This window comes from Haliotis rufescens, unplaced genomic scaffold (genome assembly GCF_023055435.1).
Source record: "Haliotis rufescens isolate VD_foot unplaced genomic scaffold, xgHalRufe1.0.p SCAF_5, whole genome shotgun sequence".
Lineage (NCBI taxonomy): Eukaryota > Metazoa > Mollusca > Gastropoda > Lepetellida > Haliotidae > Haliotis > Haliotis rufescens.
In genome coordinates, this window is record NW_025964223.1 from 23150356 (window position 1) to 23172341 (window position 21986).

Sequence of the window (21986 nt, forward strand, 5' to 3'; positions counted from 1 at the left end):
TGGTAGTTATTGTCTTCTTCCACTACCCTCTGCTTCTTTGATGAAATATCATAATGTTATCTGACCAGGAATCACTTGCTATTTTATGTCATATCTTCACTCAGTTTCTTATATCATTCCTGAAGGTGTCAACCCCACTGCCTGATTGCGAGCCCTGGTAAGTGGTATTCCGGAACCCGCAGGACGCTTGAGGCCAGAAATCTGGTTATGTGATGCCAATATTTCAATGTTGAAATGAATTTTTCTCCAATTTACATGTCACACTCTGGACCTGTAAATTTACCATTGCTCGGGAGGAATGAACAATCAGTAGAACATGATATACATAAGAATGAACGTGTGAGTGATGTTTATACATTCAGTGTTACCAAAATTCGAAAGTAAAAATATAAATAAACACACAAACCAACCACAAATATACATTCTTGTATTTACATAAAGATTAAAGTTCAAGACTCGACAGCGCTTGACATAACATACATATTCCACAATCACAAACAGCCAACAATGTAGGTTTTCAGGTGTATATGTAGACATAGCAACTATAATCACTATATATTCATTGACCTGTTAGATACCTTTTAAATCATGTCGAATCAGCAATCTTAAAACAATTTATCACTTCTCTACATGTTGTCCTTGACACAGTTTCTTCATTGTGCTCACCTCTACAGACATCCCTATATTAGTGTCAGGGAATACATATGGTAACATAGTTACGTTGGTTTAACATGTGGGTAGTTTGAATCAGTATCCTTTGACACCATGGCAGCAGGTGTGTGGGCCTTGTATCCAATACGTGCAACAATACGACAATTCGTCAAATGCTTGTCTTCGTAAGGGCAACAATGCGACAACGCGACAATGTCCCTTCTAAGATCTCGACGCTTTTCCGGACACTTTCTGGACGCTCACCAATTAATTTGTAGTCTTTTTTCCGTCCAATGACCATTTACGGAAACAACGACGTTTTAATTCGTGTTTGCAGTGATATATCCTTATAGCAGTTTCAGAGACGACATATTATAACACACGTTGCTTTAACATCTACCACATGCCAGCCTTTTGTATCCAGTATATGGCCCTGGTCCAGGGGCTAGCAGACTTCCCCTTCAGAAACACCTCACTGTTGATGTATCATGCAACATATATATTATATACCAAACTACACTTCAAACATATCCTGGCAAATGATTTTCAAATTAGTTCTTACTCTGACGTTACTACGCTGTGTGGATTAACGTGCAGGGCAGCAGCATACCCGTGCTTAACAATTTTACAAAAATGGTAAACATGAAGTTCTATGTCCTGAGTCATTCGGGTTTTTACTCGAACATTAAGTCAAATGACGTCTTATATCTTCAAAGTACACCGTATGACCACATGTCTTGTCCCTGACACATATAATTATAAAAACCCAATGTCAATATTCATACATGTATATCATAAATCAGTGTCAGACAATCTATGATAACATAATAGATTGAGTAAGCATCTCCCTAAATCCATATCAGAAGGTTGAAAATATAGACCGTGTACACGTCTGCTAGAACATAGCTTTTATTAGTTGTAGCTGACAACATGGCAGCAGGTTCGTGGACAGTCCTTGCTTAAGCTTGTATCCTGTGTATGGTCCTGATCCAGGGGCTGGCAGACTTCCCCTTCAGAAACATCTCACTGAATGGAGCGACAGGGTTGATGATCTAGTCAGTCGTCTCTCCATAGATGAGATCCAGCATCCGATGGCGAGGGGTGGAGCGGGTACTATCCCCCGGCTGGCTATCGAGCCATATTCTTGGAACACGGAATGTCTGAGAGTTGAGGTCAGGCAACGCTACAGGATTTCCTCAGGCTCTGGGCCTTGCTGCGACCTTCAGGTGTATGGTGATGTGTGTTATTTTTGGTTAGTTGATCAGCCCTTTAACAACATTCAATCCCATCCCTTTTCGTCAATAAATCTCCATATAAAAATCTGTTGTATGTCCATTCCTGTCGAATTCTTTTCTGTTGCAGTTCTGAAAGGAATAATTCCCTGAGATTGAACATTACCATCATATCCTGACAGATTATATAATATTTGTACAGCTAGTAGACATATAACAATACAACTGTATGTGTAAACTGCTGTATTATGCTGCAATATCTGTTTGTTTTTTTATATAAATAAATGGCTCTTATGCTTGTGATAAGGTCTGAATCGCACAATGAACCATGATCTACATGTAGAAGAAATTTCGAATGATTATGGAAATAGCGTAGTCGTTTTTGTTAACATACAGTAACACGTGAAGCTACAATAGGTACGTACCCTTCTAGCCGTGTTTTGTCAATTAAAAAAAGGGGAAATGAAGACCACTCCGGAAATAGAGGCCAAAGTACATGCTTTGGGTATTTAGCTGGATGGTAATTTGTTACAAAACAATGAACAAAGCAGGACATGGGGACAATCTGGCCTACTATGAAATATGTAATGGCATTTAATATATTCTTAAAAGAAGTAGGGATACTCGGAAATAACTTGAAATTTCCAAAACTGTAAGCGTTCTAGTAATAGTTGTGTGATCAATGAACGGATTGGGAAAACATTACAACTGGTATGAAGTCATACAGTAGAACTTATGACCTCCAACGATCTTGAAGGACGACAGGGGCAAAATGGGAATTTCAACGTTAACGTTTTTGGATCAGTTGTGTGTAAAACCGCCACGATTTGTCAAACATTCATTCAAGCGACGCGGCATACTGTGTATCAGTCACTGCTCTGGCCAAGTCTGCATCATAAGTAAATCACATCTGTGATTGCCAGAAATAATGGTCCAAAGAGATTAATCCTATTCAAAACTTGACTTGTCTGTGGTCTCCTTGTTAATGTAACAATTGAACCTAAACTGTTTCTCCTTGCCCTATTTGAGTTACAAACCAAAGGACATAAGCTGGGGGAACGTGGCATTCGAACCAACGATGATAGGTTTCTGATACATTAAAAAGAATACACACCTGATACACAACAGGGTAGATTATGATTGATCAGAATACGGTATTTCTGACCAAAGTCTTTTTACCGAATGTACTTTCTCCGCCCATCCCTAACCGCACGACCACAACTCTCTGGCAATTAAACGAACATCGCTGTCATTATGTATCCGAATCAAATGAGCCACGTGTAATACTCCACAGAACAACATGCACAACGGACTGATGAACAATAAATTATTTTGGTTTAACGCCCAGGTTGTTGAACCTATGGCCAATACTTCACGCGAGGTGTTTCGAACCGGCGCTCATCAGGCGCAACCAAAGGCGCACTCTTCAACTCTGCTGCGCTCCCCGTGCTGTTTGTATAAATGTATATGATACGATTATGTTCTTCTGTTCCGAATTTTCACGTTCTGTTGTCATAGAATCATCAGATTTGTTTCATTAATAACCTAGTATTATTGAGCATTATCCAGACAGCAACGTGTTTCGTTTAATCGAGACAAATGATCTGACACAAATAGTCTGCTACCACTGATGACCCGTAACACGAGTCGACAGGTGATTGTGACAAATTATCACCTTGCCCATGACACAGTATCATGGAATTGATGCTCACCACGACATGTGTCCTTGTAGCAGATCTATGATAATAGCCGTCGTGTGTTAACTAGCTATAGTAAGCATCATAAAGTTTTTATCATTCACCATGGCAGCTCCTCACTGTCTGAGGTGCCGGGTGGATGATCTGGTCTGTCCGATGGCGTGGGGATGGTGAGGGTACTGATGACGTTCCTATCCCCCTAATGTCCAAAGAGGTGCAAAACCAAACTACAGACCACCCACTCACTATCATAAGACCTGAATACATGTTTTCCAAACCCCGCTGTACTGATACATACCTTAGTTATTGACTATGGCGTTTCAGATGCCTTTGGATGGTGTTCTTTATGACATTAACATGACCGGCCTCAAGCTATGTGATTTGGTCATCAGCCGATACAGCCGATAACGGGACAGAAGGGGTAGCCAGACCATCAAGCCTCTAATAGAGGATGCTCACAAAAGGGGGATTGGATGACCAGGCTATATGTATTGATTAGATCATACATGTACATCAACAAAATCAGAAGTTGGTGCCTCGTCCCGACAGATTATTTACATATGGCCGTGATACAGTTGGAATATTGCTGAATGTGGTATAAATAATGATCAAAGACTACAAAATGCATATACCTCATTTTAGGTACATTACCCAACTACAACACCATGTAGAAAATGAAACTTATTCGACTATAGATGTGCATTTATTGATGTTGGGGTACATATAGTCCATAACAAATGGTTCAACATTGCTGCTCCAACACTCAAGTAGAACGTGTTCAACTACTTCCAATTGACTGTGGTCAAAACAAGTTTCTTGAACGCTTATGTGTCACTTATTCTGTATATCTAGCTCTACTGTGGATACGTCTTCCATTCTTAGTATCCCATATGTGATAATCTCACATGCCTCGGGACACAGGGGCACATTTTAATTATTCCTGGTGTGGACACAAACGTCACTATGTCACCTCCACTGTTGTCCCGACACTTCAATTGTAAACGTGAAAGGTCACGACGCTATGTGGATCAACGTGCACGCCAGCACCATTCCAGTCCTTCACCATTTTACGAAAATGGCGAACCTGAAGTTTTATGTCCTGAGTCATTCGTGTATTCCTCCAACATTAAACGGACTTAAATCGATTTAAACATTACATCAACCATACAAACATTCATTTCAAAGTTTCATATATAGCAATCATCGTCGTAAACTCAGATTTCTTTCATCTTCACAGTACACGGTATACGTATGACCACATGTCTGGTCTGTGACGTATATAATTATAAATAAATGAAGGTAATATATATACTCACACGCAAAAGAAACCCAAGTAGTTTTAAGCAAATAGGTAACAAACACGGAACCATAAATTGATACGAGTTTTAGCATGTAGTGAAGCCTGATGGTGTTATCAATGTTTTTGGTTGCATTTTGGAAACCCCGAGTAAAAACGCAACATAAAAAACGAATCGCCAAAACGCACCATTTCAATGAATATGTGGGTATCATGCACCCATTTCTCGCACGAATATATATATTTTTACCGTCATTTGTTATAGTTATATATGTCCCAGACAATACATGTGGTCATACCGTGTACTGTGATGGTATAAGATATCTGAGTTTACGACGATGATTGCTATATGAAATTTTGAAATGAACTGTGTCAGACGATCTATGATAACATAATAGGTTATGTAAGCATATGCCACTATCAGAAGGTTGAAGATGTAGGCCGTGAACGAGTCTACTGGTACTACTGGCTTATTTCAGTAATCGCTGACACCATGGCAGCTGGTGCGTGGACAATCCTCCCTTGTATTCTATGTATGGCCAAGGGACTGGAAGACTTCCCCTTCAGAAACACCTCACTGTCATGGAGCGACAGGGTGGATGATCTAGTCAGCCGTCTCTCCTTAGAAGAGATCCAGTATCAGATGGCGAGGGGTGGGGCGGTTACTGATGGCACCCCTCCTATCCCCCGACTGGGTATCAAGCCATACGCTTGGAACACGGAATGTCTGAGAGGTGATGTGTCGGCAGGCAACGCTACAGGATTTCCCCAGGCTCTGGGTCTTGCTGCATCCTTCAGGTACCTAATGTATTTTTTATTTGTATAAAAGAACTTGTGTAAAAGTATGTGCAAAAAGATTCCTGTAACGAGTATATCAATAAGTGAACGAGTGAGTGAGTATGGTTCTACGCCGATTTTAGCAATATTCCAGCAATATCACGGCGGGGGACACTAGAAATGGGCTTCACACATTGTACCCATGTCGGGAATCAGTATATCCATAAGCTTTATGATAGAGTTTGGCTACAGATGACGTGATAACGATGGAGCAGTAGATGCTTACCCTTTTTGCGAACGCCTGGATTTATAGCTATCCATTTCTATAACTGACCACTTTATGCCAAGTGGATTCTGTTTCGGCAGACATTTGAGACTGATTTTTCTCTGGCGTTGACGTTTTGAAGTTACTCTCAAACAACTTACAAGCAAAACTCTGCAGGGTATTACACATATTTCTATGGCAGCATCTTCATCCATATCAACCTCGACATTTAGTTTTGAGGTGATCTCGTTCCGTCGGGAGTCCTCAATCGTTTTTATAAGTGATAATTCTGTAAGAGTCAATCCCCCACATGCCATTTTATATATTACTCATCTGCATATTTGATAAACATGTCTGTATGGTAAAGCAGTAACTTGGTTTCAATCTCAATAAAATAGGAGTCTTACATTTGCTAATTTTTAACTGCAATAGATTAGATGAAAGAATCGCAATCTGAAATAGATACGATACTCAGTAAACCTCTCCTCTACAACCTGGTACTGTGGTATCATGATCTACAAAGTATTGAATAGATTCAGGGAAATCCTTGTGGTAATTTGTTTTATTTAATTGGTTGTCCGATAAATTAAATCGGGCCAGCCGCAGTCCCCTCATTATTCTGAACATCACTTTAAGCTCCACTTCCCGTCTTGGCCTGTGTATTGTTGGAGGATTAAGGGGATACTAGAGGAGTATTATATATATGATTAAAGCAATTTATCCAAAGGCTAACCATCTGGTAATTGCTCATGTCATGTCCCCTATGTTATGACAATGAACTACTCCAACAACATATTATAGGTGTTAACATTATTATTCAGTAGTCAGTCCGAAAAGATAGATCTCTTATGCATATGGTACAATTTAATAGACTTTCCCGTCGTTGTTTCAGCCCCCGTTTGGTGTTCCAAATAGGGGAGGCAACTGGGGTAGAAGTCAGGGCTAAGTACAACAACTACAGTAGAAGTGGCCTCCATGGGAAACACATGGGAGTAAGCTGCTTCAGTCCTGTCATCAACATTGTCAGGGACCCCAGGTGGGGCAGAATTCAGGTGAGTGACAAACGTGGAATTCATATAATGATGGGCACATCATGCTGGTTTAATAGTTAATTCGATATTTTCTTCAATTCCAACCGCTTTATTGAAGATTACTATTTCGTTAGATCATGTACATATATAACAACTGTAAGTAAATTTATGTGAATCGCGACTTGGATAAGGGTTTCATTTTAAACCTTTAACAACCTTGTTGACTGTTGTGTTATACTGCACAGACGCATGCATCGCATTCCATCCTTGAAGATGACAAGATAAAGCTCCAGTGATCTTGATATTGCAATTACATTTGTCTGTACTTTATACCACATACATGTTTGTATGGTCACATGACCAGCTGAGTATAAATAAACATAAATGCATTCTCTGTAATGTGCATCACGATTGTGGAATATGTACAAGTACAATCCAGTATCAATATGAATTTAAAAGGTGATATTCAAAACTAAATACACAGTAAAAGACGACATTATTTTACTGACACTGACTCAATAGACAACATATTATAGACATCAACTTGAATTCATACAATATAGATAAAATATCCAGTTGTTATAATTTCCTTAGCAACCGCAGTGTTCCATATTATCTAAAACCTCTAACTATATGCCATATGAAGAGATTGAATTTCCTTTAGAGATATGCAAGTTTTGACAATTAAAGTTGTTTCATATTGCCATTCCTACTATCGGGTACTGGTCGAAGTGGTAAATGAGATTACATGTTCACAACGCAACCCCGTTATTCACAATGCATGAGTGAGTTGGTTTTACGCCGTCTTTTGCGATATTGCAGCAATATCACGGCTGGGAAAAATGGGCTTCAGACAGCATACGCTTTCACAACTAGGTTACCCAATCGCCCCTTATTCAAAAGTACGTATTGTGAAGCATTAGTGTCAATAACGCAGGAGTCGGATAAATGGAAATCGGTCATTCATAATGAGTCAAGTTACAATTCCTTGATGGAATTGTTATTTTGTTATTCGTTCATTCAAAACCTGTTCATTCACTCACTCATTGCAACAATAGGAAACATATGGAGAAGACCCTTTCCAGAGCGGAGTTCTAGCAGATAGCTTCGTTCGGGGACTTCAGGGCAACGACACGCGCTATGTGCGCGCAAACGCTGGATGTAAACACTTTGCAGCATATGACGGGCCGGAGAATATACCAGTCAGAAGGCAGGAGTTTGATGCCAAGGTAAACACAACAGGAGGTTACATGTGAGCTTGTTTCACTTTCCCCCAGAGAAGATTTTGCAGTGTATTAAATAAAGCACATGCCAAATTCAAGAATCAAATTCACGCTTCAAGTTTGTTTTGTACCCAGTTTAAAGTGAGTACCTAGTTCTGCGGAATCATATCTACCGTTTATTTTTATTGTACATTCAGGTAAGCGAACGTGACCTTCGAACGACCTTCCTCCCTGCCTTCAGAGCCTGTGTGAAGGCAGGCACATACAGTCTCATGTGTAGCTACAATAGGTAAGTCAAACAAGCACATACAGATTCATGTGTAGCTATAATAGGTGAGTCAGGCAGGCAGGCACATAAGTCTCATGTGTAGCTACAATAGGTAAGTCAGGCAGGCACATACAGTCTCATGTGTAGCTAAAATAGGTAGTCAAAAAGGAGCATAGCTATGTTTTCTTACTATGTATGCAGTATGTTCGTAAATCTCATGACCAGAAAGGAACAGACCTACTTCTTAACCTTGTACATACATACAACTCAAAATATGTGCCATCTCCTGACTAACTTCGACAGTTTTTTTGGAATGCTGGACTCGTATAATTCCTGATCAATTTATGTGGTGATGGCAATACGACTGCAGGTACACTTTACTCTCTGTTCACATGCCAAAGTTAATCACACAGCATGAACGGCGTACCGACGTGTGCCAGTAAGCAGCTCCTGAACGACATTCTGCGAGAGGAGTGGGGTTTTAAAGGTTACGTCGTGAGCGACGGGAGTGCCATAGAGAACATTCTACGCGGTCACCACTACGCCGATAACTACGTGGATGTCGTCTCCGACTGTGTGAACGCTGGATGCAACTTGGAATTGAACGGAAAATTACAAAACCTCGCATACTTCTCAATGAGTAATTCCATATGAAATATTCCTAATATGCTTATTGAACATGGATAAGTGATAACTCTACATAAAATAAGTACACACATATCATTTGCATTTCCATAGAATTCCTAAGCTCGTTGTCATAATAAGCAGTTGGTAATATTTTAAAATTATTTTTTCTCAGAGCATATATTCCATTTCAGTTCGCATCACACCTTCCTGCTTGGAAGCATAAATGAACGCTGTCTTGCTTAACGCTTTTAATTTGCAGTTTTCCCTTTAGGTTTCATATTTAATGGATACATATTTTTATACTTGCTACAAAAGCATTAATGTGTGACAGAAAACAGTTTCCGATTTGATTGGGCATCCGATGTTTCGAAATATATCATTGATCTTATTATCATATCGTTTTTTTAGTCGATGCAATAAAACAAGGCAAGCTCACAGAGGAGAAAGTCAGAGAAAGTGTCAAACCCTTGTTCTACACCCGAATGAGGTTAGGCGAGTTTGATCCTCCGGAAATGAACCCATATTCTAAACTTAACCTCTCCGTGATTGAAAGCCAGGCTCACCAGATGCTTGCAATCGAGGCAGCCATGAAGACCTTTGTTTTACTGAAGAACGAAGGACACATGTTGCCACTGAAAAGAGACACTTTCGACAGGATTGCTGTGAGTATAACAAATGATTTTGACCACCTCTGACTGAAGCCGATAATATCTATATAGAAAAGTACTTCTTTCTCAATCCTTGTTTGTCGGTTACAACATGCAGACTTGCGGTTACAATGCATTTTGGACAGTAAACACTATTGGAACCTAGGGTATTTCGGAGTTTATTGATAACAAAAAGCTTGAAAACTGTCGCTTGTCTTTATCCGACGCCTATGTCATATATTTGTGTCACAATAAACGATTGTCATAATTTGAGGTCATAATAGTGACTTGCCTTGCAGAACTACACCCTGCAAGGCTTACGTGTACTTTATTTGGAGCACCTTTAGAATACAGCCCACACAACTTCTCGGGAGGGCGATCTCTGCCGCATGTCACATGTTACTCAGAAAAACAACAGCTTCTGTGAGAATCCATCAGTCGCGAAGTCGCGACCTTCTGATTGTTAGCCCGACAGCTGTGCAACTGTCATGTCATATCTAAGACATCACGGAACAGAACGTAAAGGGTCGAGTAGATGACGGACACTTCCGAGGGGTTACGGATAGTCTCCGGGGACTTACGAGTGATGCCGATTCTATTTGCCACACTCGTCCCATTCCGTAGTCTACAAGCTACAGAGAAGTGAGTAATGAGCCGACATGGTGCGAACTGAAAACGGCTCCTGACGTCATACGTCTGACATTAGACGTCGAATTCAAGGGTACGCATGAATGGCATGGTGGTAAAAAAATCGGTGAGCTACTTTTTGACAAGAAAGCGTGGGAGGGAACATTGTAAGGATAATGTGGATCAAAGTAAGGAACGAGGAAGGCATAGTCATTACTTGTGACGCAATGCGCGTGAGTCGGCTTTCATATTATTATTAACAAATGTAGCGGCTTGTGAAAGTGGCTTGGGTGGAAGTTCCAGGACGGTCTCCTCTTGGTAAAATATACGACACTTAACCATTTCTCCCGTCTCGATGTTTCGTGTAAACTAAAAATATAAAAGCAATACCAGTTTATTTATTTGCACGCTTTGACGCATCGGCTCTCGTCTTTTAAAATGCATGAGAAGCGGGCACAACCCCCTTAGACCCCAAGCACAGCTCTTACACGTCGTTTTCATTTTCAAAACCAGAGCCTAACTGATTTATTGAAAAAAAGATAGATTTTGTTCGGACCGGCGACGTATGGATGTGCGCAACATCCCTAACTATACACCCAAGACATAATAATGAAAATCCCTAAATCGAAAAACAATTATATATATTTGTTCACAATAATAATCCTTTGCGTCCTTTGAATTAAAATGTAACCGAAATATAAGATTTGTTAAAAATAAAAGCGCTCTCATAAACTAGCTCTTGCTATAAAATGCCCCACCGCAGATTATGTTCAGTAAATAAATATTGAAAACTCTCAATATCGCTGGGTTTATAAAACTATTCATGACAATGTGTGTAGAGGTAATAGATCACTGAGAGGAGCTCCTGAACACTCTATGACCCCAGCAACGTTGTTGCTAGGCTGACGTCACAGGGCATTGTTTCGTCGGAGTGTTCTGCACGTGACGTGTTTGTAAACTTTGTGGTGCCGAATTCTAAAGATAGGCTCTTTATTTACTTTAATGGTGTCTACTTCAATTTGGTTTATGACGTAGATGTGTTACATACTTTCAATTCCCGTCATACAATGATGTAAAACTGTTTGAGTTTATACAACTGCATACTTTGTAAATAAAACGACAATAATCAGTGATCATAACCCATTGTACAATTTCGACTGTAACTTGTTTCTTCTCAGATTGTTGGACCCATGGCCAATAATTCACATCAGTTGTCAGGGGATTATGCCCCGTTGACATCCACAACCTTTATAAAAACACCTCTCCAAGGGCTGGCTAAACTGGCGAAGTCTGTCAACTACGCAGCCGGATGTAACGACACTTTATGTAAAATTTACGACGCCGCTTCCATCAAGAAGGCAATCGCCATGACAGAAGTTATATTTGTATGTCTCGGAACAGGTAATTCGGATTACCATGAAATCCAACACTTAGTTTTACAATGGCAAATCCATATAGAAACAAAATATCACTCGTCTACTTCACACGCTCCATCATTAGAAATGTAACTACTCCTGTACGTGTATCTCGTGTCCACTCGTTTTCATGCTTACTTCAGGAAGGGTTATTGAATCCGAGGACAACGATCGCTATGACATCAACCTCCCCGGGTATCAACTGCAGCTGCTTCAAGACGTCGCTGCTAATAGTAAGGAGACATCTTATATGTTATTCTACTCCTTCATTGTGGTTAAAGCTTCGGCTAGTTACACCAAAGATCAAGGTTCGATTTCTCATGTGGTTAAAGTGCAGGAAGTCCAAATCTTCTGACGCGATGCCGTTGGACGACTGCTAAAACAGCGTTTTCTGCTCGAATTGTTGCTGCATCCGACAAAATGGATGATGTTATGACCATTGCGACCTCATTAAACCACAATGGAGAGGCAGACAGTTCATCTTGCCAGACATCATCTGTAGCATTCCCCGGTCGCGTCATAACAAAAGTTGAAAGGTGGTACTTGTAGTTACCCTGTCTGGCTCTCGGCATTAAGGGGCTAAAACAAGGACTGGTCGTCTAGGTGTCAGTATACTGTGTCTGAGTGGGGTATTCATGTTAAACTGCGGCATGGTATCTCAGTGTGCTAGCACTATAATTCGGCATCAGTCCGGACTAGTACAAGCAGCCACACACACACACATACACGTCGCTATATAAGTGCCATTATCTGAAACGCGAAGTGAAACCCAGTTTCACCTCACCTCACCTCATCTGTAGCAGGTATATTGAAACATGTCTTTTACATAAAAATGTGAGTTTTAGATGGCATATGTACTTCTCTTTACAGGAAACGAGACCCCTGTAGTTCTCCTACTGTTTAATGCTGGTGCCCTCAATGTGACCTGGGCTGATCAAAGCTCAGACATCGCCGCCATATTGGAATGTTTCTTCCCAGCACAGGTAACAGGGGAGGCATTGAGACGTGTAATCATTAACGAAGGTCCAGGATCGAATCCTGCCGGTAGAATGCCTGCTACTTGGCCCGCCTCAGAAGGTCAGGTTAGTATACAGAGGATGTTTGTGTTTTCCTTTCAAATAACGTGTTTATCTCATCGAGTGACCTGCAAAGTTGATTTTTTGACGCAGGTCAAAAACCGTTAGAATTCTCATGAGAATTTACAATAGTGACATTAATGTTTAATTTGTTTTCCTAGATCTTTAATATTACCGAATATTCAATGGAAGGGAAGACGTATCGGTACTTCAAGGGAGATCCTCTGTACCCTTATGGCTACGGATTGTCTTACACTCAGTTTGAATACTTCATCCTGGAGAATCCTATTGTGATCCAAGCGGGACAAGATCTTCACGGCTTGGTCAACGTAGGCAACACCGGGAATATTGATGGCGACGAGGTTTGTGTAATGTTTTATGTAATCATCCCTTTGTTGGTTAGAATTGCATAGAACACATGAGTAGATGTTTTCCCAAACAAAAAAGCATATACAAACTCTATTTTCCAAAAAGTACACATATCATACAGCAAGGTGCTGTCATGTCGCTATTTACCCTCATTGGATGTGTACAAAGTTATGTTAACAGGGGATCATGTATCTACACAGCATTTCTAGATAACGAAAAAGCTTTTGATCGAATATGGCACTCGGGTCTCTTTGTAAAACTCTATCATGGTCTCTATACTTCCATGTATGCGTGTGTTCAGTATGAGGGCGAGTAATCTGATGTATTTGCCGTTAGACAAGGTATAGGTCAGGGTAGAGTTATCTCAGCTTGGCTTTTTCTTGTGTGCATAAATGACCTCATAACTGAGCTTCGGCAGTTAGATACAGCAACATGTACATATAATGTTAGTATTACCATGCGTGTTACTTGCTGATGATACTACTCTTATCAGGTACAGCCTAAAGGTCTACAAACAGCTTTAGATACAGTTAACTACGCATCGAAATGGCGATTAACTTATAATGCATCGAAAAGTAAAATTGTTGTGTTTCATAAAAAAGAAGCAATTATTGTGTACGCATGCTTATCACATTGGGGATTATGACATACCTGCGTTTGATAATGTTTAATATGCGGGTGTTGTTCTACAAAGTAATCTTTCTTTCAAATTATATATTGAAGAGAGCTGCACAAACGCAAGGTGTACTATTAATTATCTCCTCTCTGTTGGTCTAAATAGCAGTGACTTACATGAGTAGCAAATATTAAGATATGGAAAAGAATGATCTTAACAACATTTTTTTTATGGATGTGAATTACTACCTCCTCTGCGTGGTAAAGATTTTGAAATAGCTGAAAGCACCCAGCGTTACTGTGCAAGGATTGTACAAGGTTTTGACAAACGTTCTCCCATTGTTGCCACTATTGCTAATCTAGGAGTTTGGAGCATGGTTGGCTATAAAGTTAAATGTAGACTGCAGCTGCTGGGGCGTCTCTGCAACAACTCATGTGTATCAATTTGTAAAACTGTTTTCTGTGCATAAACTTCATTCTATTATTTTCATAACAGTAATTTACATAGTTTATGTGGAGTGTTGCTTTCAACAGCTAAGAAATATAACCTACTTCATCATGTATTTCACTACGTTCGCACAGGGGAATTCCCTGCGAAGACTAAGTGGGGAAGGATTGTGTTAAATGAAATAACGACCCACGAGGAAGAAGTATGGAAATATAAACTATCATGTAGAACTGACCTGTCTCGATATTCTAAAATTCACACAACACTTACCCCTCATGTGTTATACAGCATTGTAATGTTATATCCAGAATTGAGAGAAGAAATACAGTATGTAATAAGGATTGGATGCAGAAGAAAATATCAAAAGAATGTACACTTTACACAAATACTTTTGCTCATAATTATTATCACCATTATCTTAAACTGTGAATGTCTACTTCAGAGAGAGAGAGAGAGAGAGAGAGAGAGAGAGAGAGAGAGAGAGAGAGAGAGAGAGAGAGAGAAATGTTGAAATGTTTGGTAAAATAGAGATGTTGGAAGACCATGATATGTTAGCATTCTTTCTTTGTGCAGATAACAATGACATTGATGAAATAACGTGACATTTCACTATTATTGAATTCTCAAAGTATTTATATCAAATTAAACAGATCCTAAACAACGTGTGGTTACTTACCAATAGTTAGCCTGTAAATATGCGGGACATTGATATATATTATTATATGTATTATGTTTGATTATTTTGTTATTTAATTACATAATCTTGATGTTTTGAGAATCTCCGGATTTATCTGGAACAAACAAAGACATTCATTCAATCATTCATTCATTCATTCATTCTGCTGCAGAAAGGTATATTTTGTCCAGGTTATACAAGTCTACATTCAGTGGATGAATGCCACTCAACCGACTCCACAGCTGCAGCTGGCCTGGTTCGATCGAGTCACGATCCCTGGCAATGGTGAAGTGAATGTTAATTTCACCGTCTCTGCCGAAAGTATGGCAGTGTGGGTGGACAACAAAGGCTGGGTGGTGGATGAAGGTAAGTGGTATATTGAATACGTTGTCATTATGATCACTTATTAAAGAACACAAATCTTCCTATTTATAACTTTATGAACATTATCGACGGGTTAAGATTGGTCCACAGTTACCTTTGCTTTCGTTCTTGGCGACTCCATTAATCGTGTCGTCAGGCTCATTGACTAAGTGGTCTACATTATTATCATTTGTCTTAACACCAATCACTGGTTTGTCTGATGGAGGAGGGTAAGTGGTATATTGAACAATTTCTCACTATGAGGCATTTTCTATTTAGAGTGAATAATGTTTTATTCTGTCATATATATTTATCAAAGAATAAAAGGCTTCATGTATTTTTGTGAACATTATCTTCATAACCCTTAACATAACTTCAGTTACTGGTTTGTCTGGTCCAGGCGTTACAGAAGACTGTCATCCTATCAAACAATTAATGAACATTCAACAAAAACAGAACAGCAGCGCAAACAAATGAATTAATGCTTAATGATCAGCATAATGAAACAAAGACAACAGATCATGAAGCATATTCTTCGGTTAAAGACGCTTTGAAGATGAGAGCAGAGTACCCTTGTCACTGCTGAAAAGTGCTATTATATATATATATACACAATTTAAATGAAGAAAGTTCTTGATTTTCAGGTGAGATGTTGCTTTATGTTGGAGGTCAACAGCCAAACAAGAAGAAGCAAATAAGTTCCAACGTTCTCAGCAATACCTACAAGATCGATGGATCTAAATTTTTGGGACGATATTAGAATATTGCACACACGTCTGTAGCGTAACTGTCATAAACAGTGTGGTTATATACTACTCAAAACAAGTTGAGGACATCCTGACAGATTAAATATAGTACAGTGAACTACGTTACAACGAACTCAAAGGGACCATTCACTTTAATTCGTTATAACCGTAGTTCGTTATAAGCATATATACAGCAAATGGACGGGACCAAAAAAACCGGTTAATTACATCCGTCAGTTCAGCGTGTTCGTCATAAACGTAGTTTAGTGTAATATGAACGAATCAGGTCGTCCTTAATTTTGTTTGAGCAGTATACATATCTAAGAAGGTTATGACTATTCAATAAAGAAAACGATTTGTGTCAAATTATTTTTAATTATAGATTGTATTTACATATTACAAGTATATCATCTTGAATGCTGGCGGACAAAAGATATACCAAACTAACATTAGGAGTGAATAAATACCTGTTACATGTGAAATAATGAACTGATCATGATTTTATCAGGATATCCGACGTCGAGAGCAACGCCACAAATAAATATACACAAAGATACAAGTAAAGCACACCCTATTATATTTCAATATTGTTTGGACCCAATATTTGTAACAGTCATGAAAGATATAATTACGGGAAGAATTATGTTTTCTCGAAATGATGTAATCAGTCATGCGTGACGAAAGCTCACGTGCCATTCATGGTATACCCGTGCAGCATGCTACCCTCGAGTATCTCTGTAAGCAGTATATCCAAACGTTAAAATTGCTTTCTTCAGCTCGGTTTTAAACATTTATTCCATGACATTGTGTGACCATGGCACGAAGGCGATTATCAAACGCCACAAGATGGCAAATAATCGGCATGCATAACGCAGGAATGTCTTGCGATGCCATTGGTCGGAATTAGGGGGATCATCACACTGTCGACAACCGTTTAGTCGAGAAACATGCTCAGACCGGTGATGTACAGGGCCGTCCCAGATCCGGAAGACCTCCTCCATACTTTTTTGAGGTATTGTCTGAGGTCAAAAACCGTACCTGTGTTACCATGATGTTTTGTCAGTAAATTTCAATCACAACTCACAAAAATCTTCTTTATTTGTTGTCAACTGTTTGTTCTATCCGATGGTCAGTCATCCCATGCCATGATTTTTGCCATTTGTCATGGTTCTGAAATAGGGATGTGCTTAACCTTTCTGCGTATACATGTATATGTAGATGCGCCTGCAGCACGCAGTGGAATGGCAATCCAATATATGACCCTTAATTGAAACCGTATCTGAAAATATGATGTCCTCAGCAATATTCCAGCTGTATAAAGGCGGCGTGTTAATAACTGAGTGTGGACCAGACAAACCAGTGCTTATTATGTAAGCAACGTTCCACTTCGTAAGGGTACGATGACACCCAGTGAACCAAGTCACTGTGGCTGATCACTCGACCCAGCTTATAACTATCGCCTCCTACGACATGCTCATGATGCTGGAGACCTATTCTAACCCGAAATGCCCTAGGACCGATGAGGTTCTGACATTCAGTGTTGTGGCTAACTTTTCGACAGAGACGATAATGCATCGTAATAAAAAATACAACAGTTTATACGTGCGTACATGTGGTTTGCGTCACTTGTTTTATAGCTGAGGTTAACTTGTGCTGGGTCACCTGACTTTCATTCTTTGGTAAACAACGTGCATCTTGTTGCTCATAGCAAGGAGCAAGAGATTTATTCTTCCGCTCATAAATCCAGCCTGTTTTGTTCGTGGCGGGGTAAAAGGGATTTATTCTCCCCCTCAAAAATTTATTCAACCTGAATCACTCAAATATGCGATACGTGATTTGTTTTGATAGTTGAATTGTTTGTATGGAAAATTATTTATCGATATTGAAAGTATAACATTTCTCCATGGACAGATTCAGAGGAGAAAATTCTGAGCGTGAGTCGTATGAAATCTTTGAAAACTTGGTAGAAAGATCATGCTAGATTGTACCTAAACAGAGCTAAAAACAATTCTATTCAATATAACAACGTATTCCTCCCACTACCCTTTAGCTTCTTTGGTTAAATATGTCATCCTACCAGGGATCACTTGTTTTGTTCTCTCATATAATCGATCAGTTTGTTTCGTATTGCATTCTGGGGCGGTCAGGTAGCCTAGTGGTTAAAGCGTTCGCTCATCACGCTGAAGACCCGGGCTCGATTCCCGACATAGGTACAATGTGTGAAGCACATTTCTGGTGCCCCCCATTTGCCCAGCACATAATCCTATTAAACATATACATTGTTGTATTTACTTAACATGTAATTAAGATTAGTTCAATATTTAATTCAGTCTCGATAGCGCTTGGCGTGACATACATATTACCCCATCAGTAACAGCCAATAATGTAGGTTATCAGGTGTAAACATATTGAGACATAACAACTATAATCACGATATTAATGGATCTGTTAGATACATTTATTTACCAAGGTAACTCCATTATCATTCTGCATTCTCAGCATTATAAAGTGTCTTTATAAGCTTTTCACTTTGGAAATACATTAAGAGTCCGCCACATTAACGGAAAACTATTGTCATAAAAAGTTAACGCCAAAGAATAATCAGTGTCGATTATCTGTGGAAACAGAATCAGTTAGGTATAAAAGATGAAATAGAAGTGAATATTATATGATTGGAACAATGGAAATCAGTTATGACAAAAGGTATCAAATTATTAACACGTTATTACATTTTCATTGTTACTGTACATACTAATGTGAACAATTTACTTTTTCCTGGCGTCTCAAACCACAGTTCAACCCTACAGTTCTTTTCATAAGCCTTTGAGAAATATATAAAACATGTAGCAATATTTCCTTTTGGTTTCAAAATATGAACCAGCACGTGTATAATATTATTGTCAACAAGCTTTTATGAAATCCTTTTTGTGGACATACGTTGAATTATGTCAAGAAAGTTGGTTAGTCAATGTTAAATTCACTTTTAAACAGTTTTCCACATCACTTACAATACAGGGGCGGTGGGGTAGTCTAGTGGTTAAAACGTTCGCTCGTCACGCCGAAGACCCGGGTTCGCGATCGATTCCCCACATGGGTACAATGTGTGAAGCTCATTTCTGGTGTCCCCCGCCGTGATATTGCTTGAATATTGCTAAAAGCTGCGTAAAATCATACTCACTCACTTAAAATAATGTAGTTAATGGACTGTAGGAGTCATCATCATTACTCGATAAAGAGTATAGCAGTTGGATAGTCTGGCATATACGGATAGCATGACGTCATAATGTCATTGATGTGACGTCACTTAAGAACCGGGTAGAATAGGTCTTCAGCAACCCATACTTGCCGTAAAAGGCGACTGTGCTTGTCGTAAGAGGCGACTGACGGGATCGGGTGGTTAGGCTCGCTGACTTGGTTGATCCATGTCATCGTATCCCAATGCGAGGATTTGATGCTCGTGATGTCAATCACTAGACTGTGTAATCCAGACTCGATTATTTACATACCGCCGTCATATAGCTGGAACATTGCTGAGTTCGGCGTTAAACAACAAACAAACCATCAAACACTTGCTTGTCATGTCATAATTGAACCTTACCATTCCGAACTTATTGGCTGTTACACAAACATATGTCACCGAAAATAATGAATGTACTTGTAAACACCTAATAATACATTCGTCGCATGTCTCACTAGCGGAGTTCACCCGATTTTACGAACTGAACGTTCGTGTACACCCCTCGACCATCGGTGTCTTGTTGAACAGTCTCCCCGTGAAGATCCGGGTTAGAATTAGTCTTCAACAAACCATGCTTGTCGTAAGAGACTTCTAAAGGGATCGGATAATCAGGCTCGGTAACTTTGTCGCCGTATCCCACGAACATAAATCGATGCTCATGATGTCAATCACTGAATTGTCGAATATTTTAAGACCGCCGTCATACACCTGGAATATAGCTAGTAAAATACAGGTACACTCCGCTATTGACACATGTTACTCCTAGGATCAACTACACCTTCTTTCTGCTTCAGTTGTATATTAGTCTTATTATACTCGTTAATCATAGTTAGGTAGGTAGTGAATAACATGTTGAAAATGTCAATGAACAGTGGTCGCAATATATCAAAGTGGACAATAAGATAATCATTTGCTATCACGTCTATGCCAGATATCTTGTTGCATGTTATATAAGCTCATCAACAAACGTTACCGCATCGTTCTGTTTCACTATTGCAAGATACAGACGTTTGTAAAGCATGAACCTTGAACTTTATTCGGATTGACATAAAACATGAAAACACAATTCAAACATTTAATGCCGTGTTGCATTGAGGTTCAGGACACGGCGTAATTGTAAAAACTCAATTCAGGTTAATACGAGGGCTGGTCAAAACGTTCTAAGCCTGACTTTAAACTATGGGCCATAACAAAGTGAACTAGTCAATGTAGTATATTGTTTGCGTAGTTCATTGCAAGTGTATTTGGTCTGTTGAGGTCGTTGGAATATTAATGACAGCCAGTTGAACGTGATAGGGTCCAAATGGACACAGAAATGGAAAAAAACAGTACCGAGCAGTCATCAAGAATTGACTTTACAAAAGATTACTCCCCTAGAAATTCATGACTGCATGTCACAAGTGTATGGGGATAAGTGCCCTTTCTATTCCACTGTTAAACGTTTGGCAGCTATGTTTAAGGCTAGGTGGACAAGCCTTGATGATGACCCAAGGTCTGGACGTCCCTCAACTTCCGTCAATGAAGATGCAGTCAAGGAGACAGAAAAAACCTTGTACTGTAAGATAGACGTATTACCATTGCTGAACTTGAGGAAGACACGGGTCTAAGCCATGGATCCACTGAAACTATTATTCATGAACATTTACAGATGAATAAGATATCTGCTCGTTGGGTGCCAACGATCTTATCTTAAGGGAAGAAGAATCGCTATTGCCAGAGCTAATTGAGGAGGATTTCGTCAAATTCAAAACGAGATTCTACCACTATGATCCCGAATAAAAACGTCAATCCATAGAATGACACCATTCCACTTCACCGGCACAAACCAAAACAAGTCCCTAAAATCAGTGAAGAAAGTTATGGCCACTGTATTCAGGGACGCAAGGGATGTGATCCTTGTTGATTATTTAGAAAGCCAAAAGACGATTACCGGGGTCTACATGCCGATTTGCTTCATCGCCTGAGATATTTTTTCGGAGAAAAGCGTCGAAGACTGCTGGTGTTCTACTACTTCATGTCATTGCCTATTCTCACTCCTCTCGACTTGCAGACCCGGGTTCGATTCCCGACATGGGTACAATGTGTGGAGCCCATTTCTGGTGTCCCCTGCCATGATGTTGCTGGAATATGAGTATAAACCATACTCACTCACTCACTCACGACTTGCAAAGGCTGCTGTTGTGTGATAATGTTGGTTCGATGGGCTTCCTCACTCTCCATAATCGCCAGACCTGGCACCAAGTGATTTTCACCTGTTTCCTAAACTGAAAGAACACCTTCATGGAAAGCGCTATAACGACAACGATTACCTCAAGCTGCCGTGAAAGGGTTTTCAGGGTGGCTTCAAAAAGCTTTTTCCTGACTGGAAAGCTTCACTATCGATATGAGAAGTGTATTGAAAAGACGTTAAACCCAATTTCACTGCACCTCACCTTAACATGAACACTCCACACAGTATATCAATGGGCTAGCACTATAAAATCGCCGCGAGTCCGGACTAGTACAAGCAGCCACACACACACGCACGCACGCTCGCTCGCACGCACGCACGCACGCACGCACGCACGCACGCACGCACGCACACACACACGTACATGCACGTCGTTATATAAGTGCAATAATCTTGGACACGACGTTAAGTCCCACTTCACCCCTCCTCATCTACCTAAGATTGTAATGTCCTCTAAAAGGAGGATTT

At 39.8% G+C, this 21986-nt stretch overlaps 1 protein-coding gene across 1 annotated transcript; it reads left to right on the top strand.

The window, feature by feature from the left end:
- The first annotated feature begins 5328 nt into the window (after positions 1-5328).
- Positions 5329-16656, top strand: LOC124112520 (probable beta-D-xylosidase 6). Its single transcript, XM_046472686.2, has 12 exons — positions 5329-5675; positions 6812-6971; positions 8009-8179; positions 8371-8462; positions 8855-9081; positions 9477-9730; positions 11521-11743; positions 11901-11990; positions 12628-12839; positions 12995-13195; positions 15133-15307; positions 15949-16656. Exons 1-12 carry the CDS (start codon positions 5371-5373, stop codon positions 16062-16064), a joined length of 2226 nt encoding a protein of 741 aa, XP_046328642.2. The 5' UTR covers positions 5329-5370; the 3' UTR covers positions 16065-16656.
- The last annotated feature ends 5330 nt before the right edge of the window (positions 16657-21986 follow it).

Coding starts and splice junctions, on each gene's coding strand:
- LOC124112520 (XM_046472686.2), top strand. CDS start 5,371: ATGGCAGCTGGTGCGTGGACAATCCTCCCTTGTATTCTATGTATGGCC. Junction 5,676..6,811: donor GGTCTTGCTGCATCCTTCAG/GTACCTAATGTA, acceptor TCGTTGTTTCAG/CCCCCGTTTGGTGTTCCAAA. Junction 9,082..9,476: donor CCTCGCATACTTCTCAATGA/GTAATTCCATAT, acceptor TCGTTTTTTTAG/TCGATGCAATAAAACAAGGC.